The sequence below is a fragment of the Amblyraja radiata genome, chromosome 27 (genome assembly GCF_010909765.2).
Source record: "Amblyraja radiata isolate CabotCenter1 chromosome 27, sAmbRad1.1.pri, whole genome shotgun sequence".
Lineage (NCBI taxonomy): Eukaryota > Metazoa > Chordata > Chondrichthyes > Rajiformes > Rajidae > Amblyraja > Amblyraja radiata.
This window is the reverse complement of record NC_045982.1, coordinates 8,776,954-8,795,326: the sequence shown is the minus strand read 5'-3', so window position 1 is coordinate 8,795,326 and position 18,373 is coordinate 8,776,954. Positions and strand designations below refer to the sequence as shown.

Genomic DNA, 18,373 nt, shown 5'->3' with positions numbered 1-18,373 from the left:
TCTACAATTCTTCCTCCTAAAGAATTTAGCCAATGCTACATACCAGTTCCACAAGCATTTATTTCCCCTCCAGCACTTAATAACTTTTGCTGTAGATCTTCAATATTGATTTGATCCATGAATAAATCCCCACAAACTCAAATTCCTTTAACCACATTCATAATATTTTCACATAAGAATTAATTACACCCATCTGAACTTGTTATTGAAACCATAGCAATGGCATTTGCTGACATCATAATTACATATTCAGTGAGTCCTTAGTGATAAAACGTCTGATTTTATTTCAAAGGTAAAGATTTGTGAGTGTTCAAATACAATTGTCTTTCATATGAAATTCCTTTACCTGCAATTTTGACCACATAATTTTAGACTGTATAATTCTTTGATTAAGATATCGTGCAGTATTTTTATCTTCAGACTGGAATGAATTATCTGTATACATATATTTTCAGGTTTTTTTCCTGTCTCAAAACCTACTGATATAATTTCAACTGTTCTTTAATAACTTGCCCAATGACCTGGTCATCCTGTGAGCATCAAGATGGCAAATCTTGATCAGTTTCTTAACCACTAAGCTTGAACCTTGTTTCCACTTTCCAATGGTAGAGATAAGGACATCCTGATTAGTTACATGCTGACATAAAGAACTGCAGGTGATGGAATCTGGAGCAAAACACAAAGTGCTGGACTAACTCAGCAGGTCAGGTAGCACCTGTGGATAGGTGATCTTTCAGGTTGGGACCCCTCTTCCGACACCTCTGACTGAAGAAGGGTCCGACCTGAAACATCACCTATCTATTCCCTCTACAGATGGTGCCTGACCTGCTGAGTTACTCCAGTACTTAGTGTTTTGCTCAAAATTAGTTACATTACCTTATCAAATCTCTGGGCCTTAAATAATTAACTGCACAGGTCAGGAATCAAGAATTATTCTATTTCAAGTGTAGCTCATAGCTGGTGCATTGACAAATATAACCATGAAGTATACTTGAAGTCTTTTTTCTCAATGGATGAAAGAATATATCACTCTCCATACTATCAGTCACTCAGGAGGGTGTGTCCTATGCTCCCTAATCTGGAATGCAGATTTGCTTTCTGTTAGGCAGTGATCACAAGACCTATATTGCGTAAAGATCACGGCTTTGATCGCGGAAGTCAGTAAGTCCCTGCGCTAGATTTTCAACCCAGTTATAGATTAACTGGTGAAGTAATTGTCTGCACCCTCTCGACCAAAGGTTTCAGGTAAGAAAATCATACTGAATGTTTAACATGATGCCATTGAAAGCTTTTAGTTGCACACTCACCTGTTGCAAAGGTGCGTCAGGTGTAAGCTGCTTTTTTCGCCCAATTGTTTGCCTGTGATTGTTCCTGAAAACCAAGAGAGGTGGCAAGTCGAATAATCCAAACATAAAGCTGAGAGGTGATGGAATAAAAGGGAGCAGTGGAGGGTGGAGAGAGGGGAAAAGAGGAGCAGGGGTGTGAGAGAATTGGATACTGAGAACAGTTTACAGTTTAGTTTATTGCCACATGTACAGTGAAAAGTGTTTGTTGCGTGCTATGTAGTCAGCAGAAAGACAATACTTAATTACAATCGAGCCATTTACAGTGTATACGGTAGATACATGATAAGGGAATAACGTTTAGTGCAAGGTAAAGCCAGCAAAGTCTGATCAAGGATAGTCCGGGGGTCATCCATGAGGTAAATAATAGTTCAGGACCGCTCTCTGGTTGCGGTAGGTTGATTCCGTTGTCTGAAAATAGCTGGGAAGAAACTGTCCCTGAATCTGGTGGTGTGCGTTTTCACACTTCTATACCTGATGGGAGAGGGGAGAAGAGGGAGTGGCCAGGGTGCCTGGGGGGAAAAAAGGGAGGAGGGGAAACAGAGTGTATTGGATTACAGAACAGGGGGAGGAGAATGGAAGAAGGAGGAACTTGCAGGGCAATGTGTGTAGAGAGGGAATTGAGAGAGCAGGAAGGAGGAGAATGCAATATGGAACGGCAACGTGTTAAAGGTCGAGAGAGGAAACAAGGGGAAAACAGCAGGGACTGGAGAGAGCACAGAGAAGATTGATGCCAAGACTTGAGAACCTGAGTTTGTGCAGGCTAGGATTTTATTTCTTGGAATGCGAGAGACTTATCAAGGTGTATATGATCATGAAGGGCATATTGTAGATGGGTGAATGCACACAAGCATTTCTCCGGGATTGAGAACTAGAGGGCATAGGTTTAAGATTAGAGGGGAAAGATTTCATAGGAACCTGAGGTGGCATATTTTTCCACACAGAGGGCGGCAGGTACATGGAACCAACTACTAATCAAAGTGGTTGCGGCATATACAGCAACAATATGTAAAGATATTTGGACGGGTACATAGATGCTAAATGTTCAATGGCAGGCAAATGGACTAGTTTAGTGAGCATGGATGTGTTGGGCTGAAGGGTCATCACCTGTGCTGTGTCTCTGTGGTTCTGTGACTCCATAGCTGACATCTTACTTCATAACACACAGAGGGGCTTCATTTTATCTAAAAATGATCAATAACAAACAAGCTCACAATTTGGACATTTCTGACAATCTGGAATTCAATCCAGCACCAGCCATCCATAGCACTGACTATGTCAAATGATAACAATCGTATGAGTGAAATTTTTGCTAATGGACTCCTGCAGTATGTTGTGTATGGCAGAGCCAAGACTGGGCATTTCACGTCAGTCTGAAGAAGGATCCCAACCCAAAATATCACCTATCCATGTTCTCCGGAGATGCTGCTTGACCCGTTGAGTTATTGGAGCATTTTGAGTCCTTTTGTGCAAACCAGCATCTGCACTTACTTGCTTCTGCATTGTACATGATGTTCCGTTTAGTTTCACACCAATTATCTCTAATCCTTTCATCATTTTAACTGATCCTGTATTTTTAAGATGTCTTCCATGTTGCATCTTCCCTTTCACGTTGTGACCATTCTTCCTCCAAGGGATTGTGAGTGACCATGGTTAGGGAGGCGAGTGGCACTATTGTAATTGGATATTATAGACAATAGACAATAGGTGCAGGAGTAGGCCATTCGGCCCTTCGAGCCAGCACCGCCATTCAATGTGATCATGGCTGATCATCCCCAATCAGTACCCCGTTCCTGCTTTCTCCCCATATCCCCTGACTCCGCTATTTTTAAAAACCCTGTCTAGCTCTCTCTTGAAAGCATCCAGAGAACCTGCCTCCACCATCCTCTGAGGCAGAGAATTCCACAGACTCACCATTCTCTGTGAGAAAAAGTGTTTCCTCGTCTCCGTTCTAAATGGCTTACTCCTTATTCTTAAACTGTGGCCCCTGGTTCTGGACTCCCCCAACATCGGGAACATGTTTCCTGCCTCTAGCGTGTCCAAACCCTTAACAATTCATGCAAATGTACTACTAAGGCAGGGGTGACTGAAGATCCATGAGAACAGGAACCCTCGCAGATTTATTTCACCGCTCAGCTCAGGAATAGAAGATTATTTCATTCATATTCACCATCTCTAAACTAAAGCTTTTAGTTTTAAAGATTCAGTGTGGAAACAGGCCATTTGGGCCACCGAACCTATGCCGAGCAGTGATCCCTGCACACTAACACTATCCTACACACATGGGACAATTTACAATTTTATCAAAGCTAATTAACATACAAACCCGTACATCTTTAGGGTGTGGGAGAAAACCGGAGCACCAGACCCAAGCAGGTCACAGGGAAAATGTACAAACTCCGTACAGACAGCACCCGTGGTTAGGATCGAACCCGGGTCTCTGGTGTTGTAAGGCAGCAACTCGACTGAACAAAACTAAAACCAGGAGGTGTCCCACGTAAAGATCCCCTTAGGAGCATCTTTTCCAATCACTGAAATTCAAAAGCAAAATACTGGATCAGAAAATCAGCTCAATAGTGAAATAAATGTAATAAGAAATGTGTATCTGTCACAACTACATAATTCCTCTTTAAATAACCTCACTCCAGTAATGTAAGAATAGCAGCAGCTAATTTGAACAAGATCGCACAAGAGCACTGCAATCGATATCTGTTTTCCATGTGATGTTAGCTACAGTTTAGATTTTGGCTAAAACACAAGAAAAAAAGATGCAGGAAGAGGCCATTGACCTTTCTTTTTTTCCGCCATTTAATAAGATTAATCCTGATCTTTTAGCTCGTTGCCACTTCTCTGCCTTTTCCTTAACATCTGAAGATACACCAATCGGTTTTGAACATATTCATTGACTCAGTCTGAAGAAGGGTCCCTGCCCAAAACGTCGCCTGTCCATTCACTCCACAGATGATGCCTGGCCTGTTGAGTTACTCCGGCACTTTTTGTTTTGTTCACTTACTAAACTTCCACTGGTTTCTTGGGTTGTAAAAGCCAAAAAACTGAAACACACTGGAGAAACAAATTTCCTCTCATTTCTGTCCTGAATGTTCAACCCCTTCCTCTGAAACTGTGATTCTTGGTTGAAGACACCCAGCCCAAGGCATCCTCAACTCCACCTCTAGTCCCTCAGACCCCAGATGAATCTTGGACATTTTCATGACATTGTCTCTTCTAAACTCAGTAGAGTGCAGACCTGGAAACTAATCTTTAGTGAGATCTCAATCTTAGGTTGACAACCTCATAACCTGATGTCAAGACAACAACCTTCTCTCATAGTCAGCAAGAAAAAGGAGATAATGATCGACTTCAGACAGCGAAGTGGTACGCATACCCCAGTATACACTGACGGTGCCAAAGTAGAGATGGTTGAAAATTTCAAGTTCCTAGGAGTAAATAGCACCACTCTCACCAACTACAGATGCATTGTAGCAAAGATGTTATTGGGATGCATTGCAGCAGGGTTTGGGAACAGCTCCATCCAAGACCTCTGCAAGAATTTGCAGAGAATTGTGTTTGCAGCCCAGGCCACCACACAAACCAACCTCCTTACCATTGACTTAATCTACGTTTCACGCTGCCTTGACAAGGCCACCAGCGTAATCAAGGAAGAGTCTCACCCTGGTTTACTCCCTCGTCCCCACTCGCCCATCAGCCATATAGTACAGATGTGTGAAAACACATACCTCTGGATTGAGGGATAGTTTCTACCCAGCTGTTATCAGGCAACTGAGCCATCCTATCAACATCTAGGTATGATAGGTATATGGACGGGAAAGGAATGGAGGGTTATGGTCTAAGTGCAGGAAGATGGGACTAGGGGGGAATAAATGTTCGGCACGGACTAGAAGGGCCGAGATGGCCTGTTTCCGTGCTGTAATTGTTATATGGTTATTATATGGTTATATGGTTATCTAGAGATCAGACCTGAGCGACCATCTACCTCATTGGAGACCCTCAGACTATTTTTAATCAGAATTTACTGGACTTTATCTTGAATCATACTTTTTCTCTTTATACTGTATCTGTACACTGTGGAAGGTTCGATTGTAATCATGTCTAGTCTTTCTGCTGACTGGATAGCAAGCAACAAAAAAGCTTTTCACTGTACCTCGGTACACGTGACAATATATTAAATTAAACTAACCTATCCTCTGTCATGTTAGAGGAAGTCCAGAGGAAGTCAATAATGACCAACAGACTAGAACGATCCAATTCAACACGAGGGGAATCTCTTTACACAATTCTACACTTGCCAAGGAAGTCTTCACCGGAAGAGGTCAAAGCAGCCTATAGGTAAGACTATAAGGAGGTACAATCAAATCTTGTTGCACTGTTCAATATGTATGAAAGTGATTTATTTTCTCTTTTCTCTTTTTTTGTATCCTTGTCACATTTTCTTGGTACTTTTAAGATTGTTTTCTATGCATTTCTGCTGACTGCAGTTTTCAAACCTCTTGCCTCGCCAGTTTATTTGAGCAGGAGCTATCCACAAGCTTGTGTATGAAGATGCATTTTTGGGCGGCACAGTGGCAAAGCAGTAATTTTTGCTGCCTTACAGTACCAGATACCCGGTTTGATACTGACTACAGGTGCTGTTTGTACGTGTGGGTTTTCTCCGTTTCGGGTCGAGACCCTTCTGCAGACTCTTAGCCTGAAGAAGGGGCTCGACCCGATACGTGACCTATTCCTTTTCCACCCGAGATGCTGCCTGACCAGCTGAGTTACTTCAGCATTTCGTGTCTATCTTTGGTGTAAACCAGCATCTCCAGCACCCTTCCTACACGTAGAGTTTGGATAACTCGGATTGACGAAGGGCTGCACTGCGGGATGGGATGGCCACGCCAATCAAGTATCCAAGCCAAGTGGGAGAGTGTAGGGTGAAGCTTTGTTGAAGAGATGTGTTTAAGAAGGAACTGCAGATGCTGGAAAATCGAAGGTACACAAAAATGCTGGAGAAACTCAGCGGGTGCAGCAGCATCTATGGAGCGAAGGAAATAGGCAACGTTTCGTACCGAAACGTTGCCTATTTCCTTCGCTCCATAGATGCTGTTGCACCCGCTGAGATTCTCCAGCATTTTTGTGTACCTTTGTTGAAGAGAGTTGGAATAGGAGAGTTAGAACAAGGAGGGTTGATGCTTTAGTTCAAAGTATTTCTTTGTCTGCGGTTGATGGGTCTGATTGCATTGCAGGAAGTTGGCACTGAGGTACCACCCTGATAAAAATCCAGATGACCCTTCAGCAGTCGAATTATTCAAGGAGATAAACAGAGCCCACACCATACTCTCTGATGAAAAGAAGAAGTACATCTATGACTCGTATGGTTCAGCTGGGCTGCACCTGGCCTCCATGCTTGGGGAGGATGGGGAGAACATCCTGGCTTCGCAGAACAACCTTTGCATGAAGGTGAGCAACGGCCTTGTCCCTCGTGCCTGGTGCTGCCAGCGGTTTCAACTGCTGAACAAAATTACACATTCACAAATCAATACAATGCAATGCAATACGCTTTTATTCGTCACATTGCACATAAAGTGCAAGTGAAATGAATTTGTCAGCAGCGGTACAATGATAAAGAACACACAATACACGATAAGAATTTAACACAAACATCCACCACAGCATTCATCACTGTGGTGGAAGGCACAAAATCTGGCCAGTCCTCCTCCATTTCCCCCCGTGGTCGGGACCAGAGTCCAGAGCCAGTCCAGAGCCGGCTCTTCCCCACCGGAGACCGCGGCTTTAGGTTGGTGTAGGCCGCAGGCCGGCAGGTCGAAGATTTAAAGACCCCGCCGCACCCAATCAGATATACTGTATGTAATAAAAGTGATTTGTTGGACTATCAGGCAGGCCTTTGGGCTGAGGAAGCAGGTGATCGAAACGCTGGTATTTAGCTCCTGCATACCCTGACTCTGTCACTGCATGTGAATTGTTTGCTTGTCTTACAGTTTGTGAGCTATTTCTGTATGGTCATCACGTGTTGCTGCTGCTGCTTCTGCTGCTGTTTCTGCTGCGGCAAATGTTTGACGAAAGAGGAAAAATGCCATATACCAGAGGACCAGCCCATGCACGCAGGTAAGGAACATCGTTGCTAGTGATGTGCATAACTTATTCAAAAGGACGACTGCCCAGAAATGTGATGACATTGCATCAAACTTGGAGTCTTGTGTACAATTTTATTAACCTTACCTAAAAAGAATGTCCTTTCTATGGAGGGAATCATAAGGTCACAAGGAATAGGAGTAGAATTAGGCCATTGGGCCCATCAAGTCTACTTCGCCATTCAACCATGGCTGATCTATCTCTCCCTCCTAACCCCATTTTCCTGCCTTCTCCTCATAACCTCTACCCCTGTACTGATCAAGAATCTATCTATCTCTGCCTTAAGAAAGGCAGGAAAGATTCACCAGACAGGTTCAAGGGATGAGAGGTCTATTGTATGAGATGAGATCTTATGGAATATACATCTAGTCTCGTGAGTCTAGAAGAGTGAATGGTATCCTCATTACAATAATTTTGTTTCAGAGGAGTGTTTCCCCTGAGGTATCTAGGTACCAGGGATCTCAAAATAAGAAGTAAGGCCATATAGGAGAGGTTTCTTCAATCAATAGAATGGGATAAAGATTCTCCAAATGGAGCACTGAAAATGGTTCTTATTGATTGAAGGATTTAAATGTAAAGCAATGTTCACAAGATTCTAGAATTTGACGAAACATTTGCATCAAATGCCACCGTTGAACCATGTTTGATTTCTTACTGAGTACAAGACACATTGCTTCAATGACTTTGCACTGAATATTTAATTTATTTTCTATTTCAGATGATTCAAACCCTATTCTGGTTCAACCATTTACCGTGAACAGGGAAACAACTCCATTAACCCAAGAGTTTGAGTACAGCCAAAACGCAGTTAGATAAGAAATGAGATATTTGCTTTCAGTGGAGATTGCAGGCTGCTTCAACCTTTGAAAACTGGGTAGAATCCTTAACACTAGCCACTATTCTCCATCATCTGACGTTTGACAAAGAAGTCTTAAGGGTTTGAAGCACAGAAGAACATTTGGCCCAAGATGTTCATTGCATCCATAGACCATGTAAAATCTACTCTATCATGGACTATGGTCATGCAGAGGTGGAACTACATTGGTCTGAACAGCATGTCCACACCAAGTCATTTTGTCCTCAGTCTCCAAAATCCCAAATCACACTTGATACTCTCATTACAAAGCCATTTTGAAAACCATCATCATTTCTCTGCAGGTAAACTAAAGCCTTGCCGCCTACATTATTAGCCATGAGCCTTTCATTACTCTAACTGCAAAGGAAACATCAGCTTCCATGGAGCATTTGACGAGATAAGTTTTGGTTTACTTGCTGAATGAGTACCAACTCATTTATTTCTCCTTTGTCCCTGAAATGTAATTGGATTTAGAAGTGGGATTAGAAATGTATTTTCTACTAGACCCCCTCAGAACAAAATCATAACGTGAATGAAAATTTAGATTAATATGAAGGAGAGCAAAATGTGCACACAGAGTGTAGGAAACAGATCATCTCGTTTCTTGGCAAGATTTTTATACACTTTAACACTTCTTCCAGTGTAAAAAAAAACCCGATTAACTGAAACAGCAAACGACATCCATCTGTAGTGAGATTTTCAACTTTGGTGTTTTGAAAAATAATATTTATATGTTCACAAAACAAGCAAATTCAACCCCCTTAAACTCTACTGTTAAATGGACAATCAAATTCATGCATTACAGCCCACATCTCCATTGTAAAGTTAAAATGTCTTGGTGACTCAGGAGACTGCTTATTATCGATCATAATAAGTGCAAGAGAAGGTTAGAATAAGTTTTGAGTTTATATTTTGCCATTGCCAGGTAAGAGAAGTCAGTGATTGTTTTAACACAGGCAAATATCACAACAAACTTATGAACAGGAAGGGCCCACGAGAAAGCAAGTTAGCCTGCTTTTGGTAGGATGTATAGTATACAGGACACTGAAAGAAACACATTCTCTCTATTCAAAGGTGCGATGATCTGATATGTCCATTTGAGAGGGAAGACGATTCTTCAGAAAGGCAGAATCTTATCACTTCCTGGTTCATGGCCTCTGATTCCAAGGCACGAATGTTTCCCAATGAGCCACAGCTGTTTGATTTTTGTAAACTCCATAAAGTTATTACATTGCTTCATAAATAAAACTAGGCAATAATCTCCGGGGACTAATTCTGTTATTTAATGATTCCTAGGATGACAGGTAAACTGCATGAGGAGAGACTAAGTTTACTGGGTTTATTTTTGTTGCACCCATTTCTCCCACTATCCAGCCTCCCCTTTCTCATTCTTCCTGCACATCTACCTCCATCCTTTCCTCTGGGCTTCACATTTTACGCCCCTTCTCCCTTATCTCACGGCCTTTTGTCTTCTTTTCATCTCTGGCCATTGTCCACTCATCTGTCGATCGAACCACGCATCCACCTTTCACTTGTCAGGCTTTGTCCAGACCCCAACTCTCTTCCAGTTTTCTTCCCCCTACCACAGTCTGTCTTCAGAAGGGTCCCAACCTGAAACATTCCCGATTCATCTCTTCCAGAGATGCTGCCTAACCTGCTGAGTTGCTCCAGCACCTTGTGTCCTATCTTTGTTGGTGTTTAGACGAATAAGGAAAGGGTCTAACTGAACCTTCTAAAATTCTGACAGAACAAGACAGGATGTAAGGAGACTGTGTCTCCAGCCAGAGGTAACAAGGAGGAGAGGGTAGAGTCCCAGGTTATGGAGCAAGAGACTGAGATAAGAAATGTCCTCTCTCACAGGGTGATGAACCCGCAGAATCCCTACCATAGATGGCTTCCTCCTCTTGCGTATGGCGTGCACAGCCTAAAGTTGTAGGACAACTTGTTCTATTTGATTGTGCACACCAGGTTGATTGCATTTGTCGAAACCGGGCAGACCACGTGTAGGTTGCAATCTCCCACCCCTCCATAGATGGCTGTACGGACACGTTGCTGAAACAATTTAAGGAGAGAGATAAATTTCTAGATGCCAAAGGCATCAAGGGACAGAGAGCAGAAATATAGCATTGTGATTGACGAATAGCCATAATAATCATACTGTAAAACAAGGGCCGAATGGCTTACTCCTGCTAGTATTTTCTATGTTCAGTTAGAAGGTGAGAGGGGCAAAGCTTAAAGAAGATGAGCAGGGCAATTTTTTTTTACACAGAAGGTGGTAGGTAGCTGGAATACGTCGCCATGGGTGATGATGGAGGCAGGTACAATCGGGGCATTTAAGAGGCATTTAGATAGTGCTGCAGTAACTCAGCGTATTAGGCAGCACGTCTGGAGGACATGGAAAAACGACATTTCTGGCCGGGACTCTTCTTCAGACTGTGAGACTGATAGACACGTGGTTACGTGGGGAATGGTGGAACATGAATCATGTGCAGGCAGAGGAGATTAGTTTAACTTGGCATTGTGTTTAGCGCAGATACTGTGGGCTAAAGAGCCTGCTCTTTGCTGTGATGTTCTATACCCTCTGTATATAGTGTTAGGCAGCGAGTTGTGCAAAGAGGAAAAGTCAAAAAGGAAATGAAGATGAAGTGAAGGAATAAATTAGCAATTTAAAAAAAAGGATGCTGCACTAGAGACACGACAGGCTAACATTTGCTGCACAGTGAAACTACCCAAAGAGCTGGTCGCTGATGGGAAAAGGCACTAAATTATCTGCATATGACTTCATCAGCCATGAACGCACGGCTGAAGTAGCTGTGTGACACAGATGGTGGAGTTATCAACGCTAATGTCACGACTGAGGCAGATAGTTCAAATGTCTCACTCACTTGTCACTAGACTGAAACAGCACAAGCTGTAAGGAATTGATTTACAAGTTGAAGGAGTGGAAGGCAGTATCAGTATTTTTAAACCCAAAGCTGAAGCATATCCACTCCCACCCTCGCCATGATCACGGGTTGACGGGAAGTTGGTTATTATGTAGGCAGTTGCAACTTTTTATATAACTTGGGAAGATTGATTTATTCTGCTTTGTGGTCAACGGGACTTTAACTTAACACACAGAGGGCAGCATCTCCAATTCCACAGCACCCTTGCAGAGGGCCAGATAACGTCATCAGCTAGGCCTGAACCCCCAACCTTCTGCCTCAGGCGAGAGACTATCCCGTGATGTGCAGCCGACCTCTATGAAGCTGTTCAGCAAAGGTGACAGAATTCCTGGGCAGAATCGCACAGATTGCGAACCGGTCGTGATGAATGTTCCCCTCTTGTGCTGTGAAGCTTTAAAATAGTGGTGCTAACTCGCAGCGGCTGAGATTAAATAGGATTTCATCGCCGTTATTTTTTTTTAAGAAATTGCAACAGTTATTATAGTAACTGTGGAGCTGTGCAATTGGCATGTTGAATATGGAAGTGGCTCTTAGAGTTAGATAACGCCCAGACATTTAAATGGAGTTGCTTGTAAATGCACCAAGTCTTAAGAGTGCAAAGTTTCCCAATCTAAATCAGCATTCAGCTGACGGGAGTGCTTGGGCAGAACAGATGGCCTTTTGAGACACGCTTTAAAAATGCCACAATACTGTTTCAAACTTCCTGTGTCCCTGGCAGTGTGTGCATGTGACCTTCAGCTGGGCCAGTCCACATCATTTCCATTTATGTTTATGTGTTGATATCGGAGCCTGCCTAAGTGAGAGACAATTAAGGTCAAGGACTGTCGGTATATTCTGATGTATCTTTAATGAGTGTCGCAGATGTACATAGAATTCCTTTTAGCCTTTCTAGCGGTGTTTCATCTCCCAGCACTGCGATTCTCACTAGTCCTTTGGCCTCTTGCCAAGTAATTCACCTGGTGTTGCCAATTCTAGATTGAGCGAAACAAGACAATTGCTTAAAGTAGAATTGGGAAATGGTGGAAATCTTCATAACCAGACTGAGCTGTTATTCTGCATTTCCCACTTCCAGAATGGCACTCTTGGTACTCTCAGGGGCAACATGGTGGTGCAGTGGTAGAGTTGCTGCTTTAAGGGCCTGTCCCACTTTCACGAGGTAATTCACGAATTTCCCCTTGATTCAAACTCGCAGAATGCTCGTAACAAGTCTGTAGGAGGTCGTAGGAGTTCGTAGATATAGCATAGCAGCTCGTTATGCTGGCCGTAGGTACTCGTGGCATCGGGTAAGCCGGGACGTTTTTTCCAGCCCGATAAAAAATGCCCACGAGTAAAAAAATGGTCGGGATGAAAGAAATTGCAACTTTTTACTCGTAAGGTGGGCATCGAAATAGTCGTGGGAATTCGTAGACATACTCGTAGGAGTTCGTAGAAGTTCGTGAACATAGTCGTGGAAGGTCGTAGGAGTTCGTAGATTACCACAATCTTTTTTAGGTCCTTTAAACTCGGCAGACGTTTTGAATTAAGTCGTGAAAGTGGGACAGGCCCTTTACAGCGCCAGAGACCCGTGTTCGATCCTGACTACGGGCACTGTCTGTACGGAGTTTGTACGTTCTCCCCGTGTGGGTTTTCTCTGGGTGCTGTGGTTTCCTCCAACATTCCAAAGGCGTACAGGTTTGTATGTTGATTGGTTTCAGTAAAAAATGAAACTGGTGCGCTAGGAACTCAGAGGATTGCAAGCAATGTCAACTCACAAGCAATTTGCCCTACTCCATTATAGAAGGCAATAAATAGCTCCACATCATGTGTTCAACGACGGCTAAATAATTGAAACTCGGAGTCATAGAATGACAAAATAAAAAAGGAAACCATTTGGCCCATCATATTCATACTGACCTAGAAACGAGCTGTTGAGATTAGTCCAAGTATTTATTAAACATATCAAAGGTTTTTGTCTCAGCTGACAGTTCAGACAGTGTTCCAGACCCAACATAATTCTGGTGAAATCATACTTCCTCAATGTATCTGTAATTCTTCTATTTAATTGTATTAAAACTCTATTAGCTGGATATTGCCTTTTCTGTGCTAAAGGAAAACGATCCTGTCTATTCATCCGAGCTCTTACAAACTTCAGTTACATCTCTCCTCAGCCTCCTCTACTTCAAAGCAAACTTCCCATTTTAGATGATTCTTCTTCACAGTTAAACCTCTCTCAAAGCAGTCTTGGAGATCTCCTCTGAACTGCCAATAATACACGTTGGTGCACTTGTGGATAGCGAGGAAGGTTGTTAAAGGATACAGCAGAATATGGATCAGGATATTGGATATTGTCAAGTCACATTGTGGCAGTATAAAATCTTGGTTAGTCTCCATTTCGGATATTGAGTGCGGTTCTGGCCAACGTGTGGCAGGAAGGATGTGGAGGCTTTGGAGAAGGTGCAGAAGATGTTCAAGGGCGACGACCCGAAATGTCACCTACCCATGTTCTCCAGAGATGCTGCCTGACCCACTGAGTTCCAACAGCATTTTGTGTCTATGTTTTGCAAAAGATGTCCATCGGGATGTTGCCCGTTTTGGAGAGCACCAGCTGTAAAGCGAGGCTGGACAGACTTGGATTGGTTTGTCTGGAGTGTCAGAGACTGAGTGAAGACCCGAATATGTATAAATGTATGAGAGGTATAAATATGTTGGATGGCCAGTCTTTTCCCCAGGGTGGAAGCGTCAAATACTAGAGGGCATAGCTTTAAAATGAAAGGGGGAAAGTTTAAAAGTGATTTGTTGGCATGTTTTATTTACGTAATGAGCGGTAGGTGTCTGGAATACCCTGCCTGGGCAGCTGGTGGAAGCAGGTACAGTAACAACATTTAAGAGGCATTTATACAGCATATGAACAGGCAGGTAGTGGATGGGGATTGCACGTCATTATGGGCTGAAGGGCCTGGGGAAGGTCTGTTCCCATGTTGTATTGTTCTACTGTATGTTCTATCTTTTTATGTCATGTGAACACTTTTAAAAATCAAGCCAATTCTATTTTACTTGGACCATCTCTGACACCTCCCTCCCCTTTCTTGATCTCACAGCCTCCATCACAAGAAATTGACTGATGTCCATTACAAACCCACTGATTCCCACAACTATCTCGACAACACTTCTTCCCAGCCTGCTTCCTGCAAAGACTCTATCCCCTACTCCCAATTCCTTTGTCTACGTCGCAACTACGCCCAAGGTGAGGCGTTCCATACTAGAACATCCGAGATGTCCTCATTCTTTAGGGAACGGGGGTTCCCCTCTCCCATCATAGATGAGGCCCTCACTCGTGTCTCCTCTGTACCCCGCAGCTCTGCCCATGCTCCCCCTCCCCCTAGTCGCAACTGATACAGAGTCCCCCTAGTCCTTACCTTCCACCCCATCAGCCGTCGCATTCAACACATAATCCTCCGAAATTTCCGCCACCTCCAACAGGATCCCACCACTAGCCACATTTTCCCATCTCCACATCTTTCCGCCTTCCGCAGAGACCGTATCCTCTGCAACTCCCTGGTTAACTCATCCCTTCCCACCCAAACCATCCCCTCCCCAGGTACCTTCCCCTGCAACCACAGAAGATGTAAAGTCTCTCCTTTAAAATCTTCATTTCAAGCCACTTCTTTACTTAAGTTGTCTTAATATATCCTTCTGCGGTGGCAGATTGAATTTTGTTTGATGATGCCCCCTGCAAAACAGCATAGGACAGTTTTACTGTTATTGGTGGTATTCCAATACAAATTGCTGTCAGTGCCTCAGTATCCTCAGTATGTTGGAACAATGAAGGAGCTGAAGAGGGATAATTTGATCGAGATAAAGAAAAGTCAGCACATATTCCAAAGGCGTGTAAGTTTGTAGGTTAATTGGCTTCTGTAAAATTACCCATAATAAGTAGGATGCAAAAGTGAAATAACTTAAAACTGGTGTACGGGTGATCGATGTTCAACATGAACTCGGTGGGTTTCCACATTGTATCTCTAAAACTAAAACTAAACCAACCTGTAGATGAAATGTGTAGGAAGGAACTGCAGATGCTGGTTTAAACCGAAGATAGACACAAAAAGCTGGAGTAATTCAACGGGACAGGCAGCATCTCTGGAGAGAAGGAATGGGTCTTCAGAGGGGTCTTGACCTGAAACGTCACCCATTCCTTCTCTCCAGAGATGCTGCCTGTCCTGCTGAGTTAATCCAGCATTTTGTGCCCATCTTCGGTCATAGGCAGAACATGCAAACTCCACACATACACCACCCAAGGCCAGAATTGGACCCAGTTCTATGAGGCAGTTCCGGGTTGGCACGAGGCCCGTCTTCAGACCTGTAGGGTTCAACCTGTAGAGTTTGATTGAATGCGTGCACTTGGTAGAAGTGGAATCCGATTGCATGAGGATGAATATGGAAAAGTATCCTTGCTCTAATTTGCGCCTGGGGCGGTGACGGAGTCTGGCAGGATCTGACACATCTGCTGTCTTGTTTCTATGTACTCACACTGCAACAACCTCTTGCTTAAACCGGGCCCATTGGATGTTTTAAATAGCGCTAACACAAACACCAAGACGCAGACAACAACAGGTGTCCCGATAGCAACCAGAAGCAAACAACGAAACAACAGGCAACACAGCAGCATTTTGCTCCAGTTCTACCGCTGCTGTTTCTGGGAATCTTCCGCTGTTGCTTGGGACAGGGCCCGTATTAGTGGTGCCCCGGTACCACTCGTTTCCACAACAGCTTAAGTCGGCAACTATAGCAACAACTTTTAACGCCATCATCCATTCTTGGACCCGCCCCCACAGGAATATTTAACTCCATGTCAAGTAAAGAGATATGACACAAAGGGCTAGTCGTTAAGGAACATTTTAATGAAGGAGAGGGAGGCAGAGAGGACTCGGGAGATAATTCAGCTCCATGGAAGTTGCGCGCAGTGTCACTGATGGCACAGCGGTGAAAATGGAGAATTTACTGGAGGCCAGAATTGGAGGAGCACTACAGTCAGAGAGTCATACAGCATGGAAACAGGCCCTTCGGCCCAACTTGCCCACGCCAACCAACATGCCCCATCTACACTATCTCATCTGCCTGTGCTTGGCCCATATCCCTCCAAACCTATCCTATCCAAGCACCTGTCTAAATGTTTCTTAAATGTTGCGATAATACCTGCCTCAACTACCTCCTCCGGCAGCTCCTTCCGTACACCCTGAGGGTCTGAAGGTTGTGGAGCTGGAGATTGGGAGTTGAGATCATGGAACAACTTGATAATAAGGATGCGGATAATGAGGAAGGAACCTCCCCTCTGTGCTAATTTGGCATTTGCTCAATCCAGCACATAAAGCCGACAGCATTCAGTTTCACACTGTTTGCACAGTAATTGGCCACAAAATGGTGATCTTGGTTTGCGAGGCCTCTCGTTAATGAGGGGAATGTGAATGGCACAGCGGTAGAGCTAAGGATTTTCTTCTGAGCATCAGTGAAGTGTGGATTGGGCTCCATCCCCAGCTCTCTGCAATTGCACTGGACAACAACAGCATATTTTTGGTTCCAAGTGAGGTTAGACAAAGAAATATATACATTTGTGAGAAATCTAAAAGTGTTTTTTGATTTTTTAGTAGAATGGCCGTTCATGAAATCCCAGATAACTCGCAGTAGGTTTAAGGGCCTGTCCCACTTAGGAGACCTAAACAGCAACCTCTGATGTCCTTGCCCACCACCCATTTCACGAGGTCACAGGAGGTTTTGGTCACTCTCCCTAATGGTCGAAAGTGGTTTCCGCGTGGTCGAGGCTTCATCTAGGTTGCTGCTATTTTTTCATCATGATTAAAACCGGCCTCGACTAAAAATAGGTTGCCGTTTTAAAAATCGATAATTTTTTAGTCGCAGGTCTAGTCGAAGCCGGTTGCGATGCTAGTCGAAGGTATAAATCATTGCAACATTGCTTCCGATATTCCATTTAAAATGATGTGCAAATCTGCAAAGGTAGCTTAAACTAAAACTTAGCAGCATCTAAACAAGTTTGTTATTTTGTCCATACAACATGTCAAAGCCAAAACCTTTTGAGCTTGTGAAAAGGGTAAGGTTTTGGTGAAGTTAAGGTGGCATAGTGGTGCAGCTTGGTAGAGCTGCTGCCTCATAGCACCAGAGAACTGGGTTCAATTCCGGCCTTCGGTAGTGTATGTATGAAGTTTGCATGTTCTCCGTGACCAAAGATAGACACAAAATGCTGGAGTAACTTAACGGGACAGGCAGCATCTTTGCAGATAAGGAATGGGTAACATTTTGGGTCGAGACCCTTCTTCAGACCCTCGATCTGAAAGGTCACCCATTCCTTCTCTCCAGAGATGCTGCCTGTCCAGCATTTTGTGTCTATCTTCGGTTTAAACCAGCATCTGTAGATCCTTCCTACACGGTAGCCCATGACCTCCTAGGATTCCTCCGGGTGCTCCGGTTTCCTTCCACATCCCAAAGCTGGTTTGTAGGTTGATTGGTTGCTGTAAAATCGGCCCAAGTGTGTAGAGAGTGGATGAGATAGTGGAATAATAGAACTAGTGTGAACGGGTGCTCAATAGCTGGCATTAACTTATTCGGCCCGAAATGCCTTTTTCCAGGCTGTATCTCTAAATTAAGCTAAAGTGTGTAATATTGAACGGGATGAAAAAATTGAAAATATCGGGAAATATATTGGGGGAAATCACAGCTTTTTAAAAAGGTACATGGATAGGATAGGTTTCGAGGAATGTGGGCCAAACGCAGGCAGGTGGGACTTGTGCAGATGGGGTATGTTGGTTTGCATGGGCAAGTTGGGCCAAAGGGCCTGTTTCCACGCTGTATGACTATGACCACACATTGTATGTTCTACAAATGATATGATTATAGCATTTCTAAAGAATTGTTTTTTGTGGGCTGCAGAGAGAAGTGTGAGTTGCTAATATTGAGAATAATAATCATGTTCTCAGCATTAGAATGGCCAAGGAATTGAGTGTTGACTTTAGTACAGAAAGCTGAGAGACTGGTTCCCATCTTCAAAGGCAGGATGGCAGTGGAGAGGGTTAACAGCTTCAAGATCCTGG

The 18,373-nt window shown here is 43.6% G+C and overlaps 1 protein-coding gene across 2 annotated transcripts; it reads left to right on the top strand.

Annotated features, from left to right (window-relative positions):
* The first annotated feature begins 1,121 nt into the window (after positions 1-1,121).
* Positions 1,122-9,718, top strand: LOC116988389 (dnaJ homolog subfamily C member 5-like). 2 transcript variants are annotated; one of them, XM_033045050.1, is made up of 5 exons: positions 1,122-1,245; positions 5,561-5,690; positions 6,587-6,800; positions 7,340-7,466; positions 9,424-9,718. In XM_033045050.1, the coding sequence occupies exons 2-5, from the start codon at positions 5,584-5,586 to the stop codon at positions 9,435-9,437; spliced, it is 462 nt and encodes a 153-aa protein (XP_032900941.1). In that variant the 5' UTR covers positions 1,122-1,245; positions 5,561-5,583; the 3' UTR covers positions 9,438-9,718. The 2 variants fall into 2 exon arrangements, with proteins under 2 accessions (XP_032900941.1, XP_032900940.1); XM_033045049.1 differs by having other exon boundaries at positions 8,212-9,718.
* Positions 9,719-18,373: the final 8,655 nt, after the last annotated feature.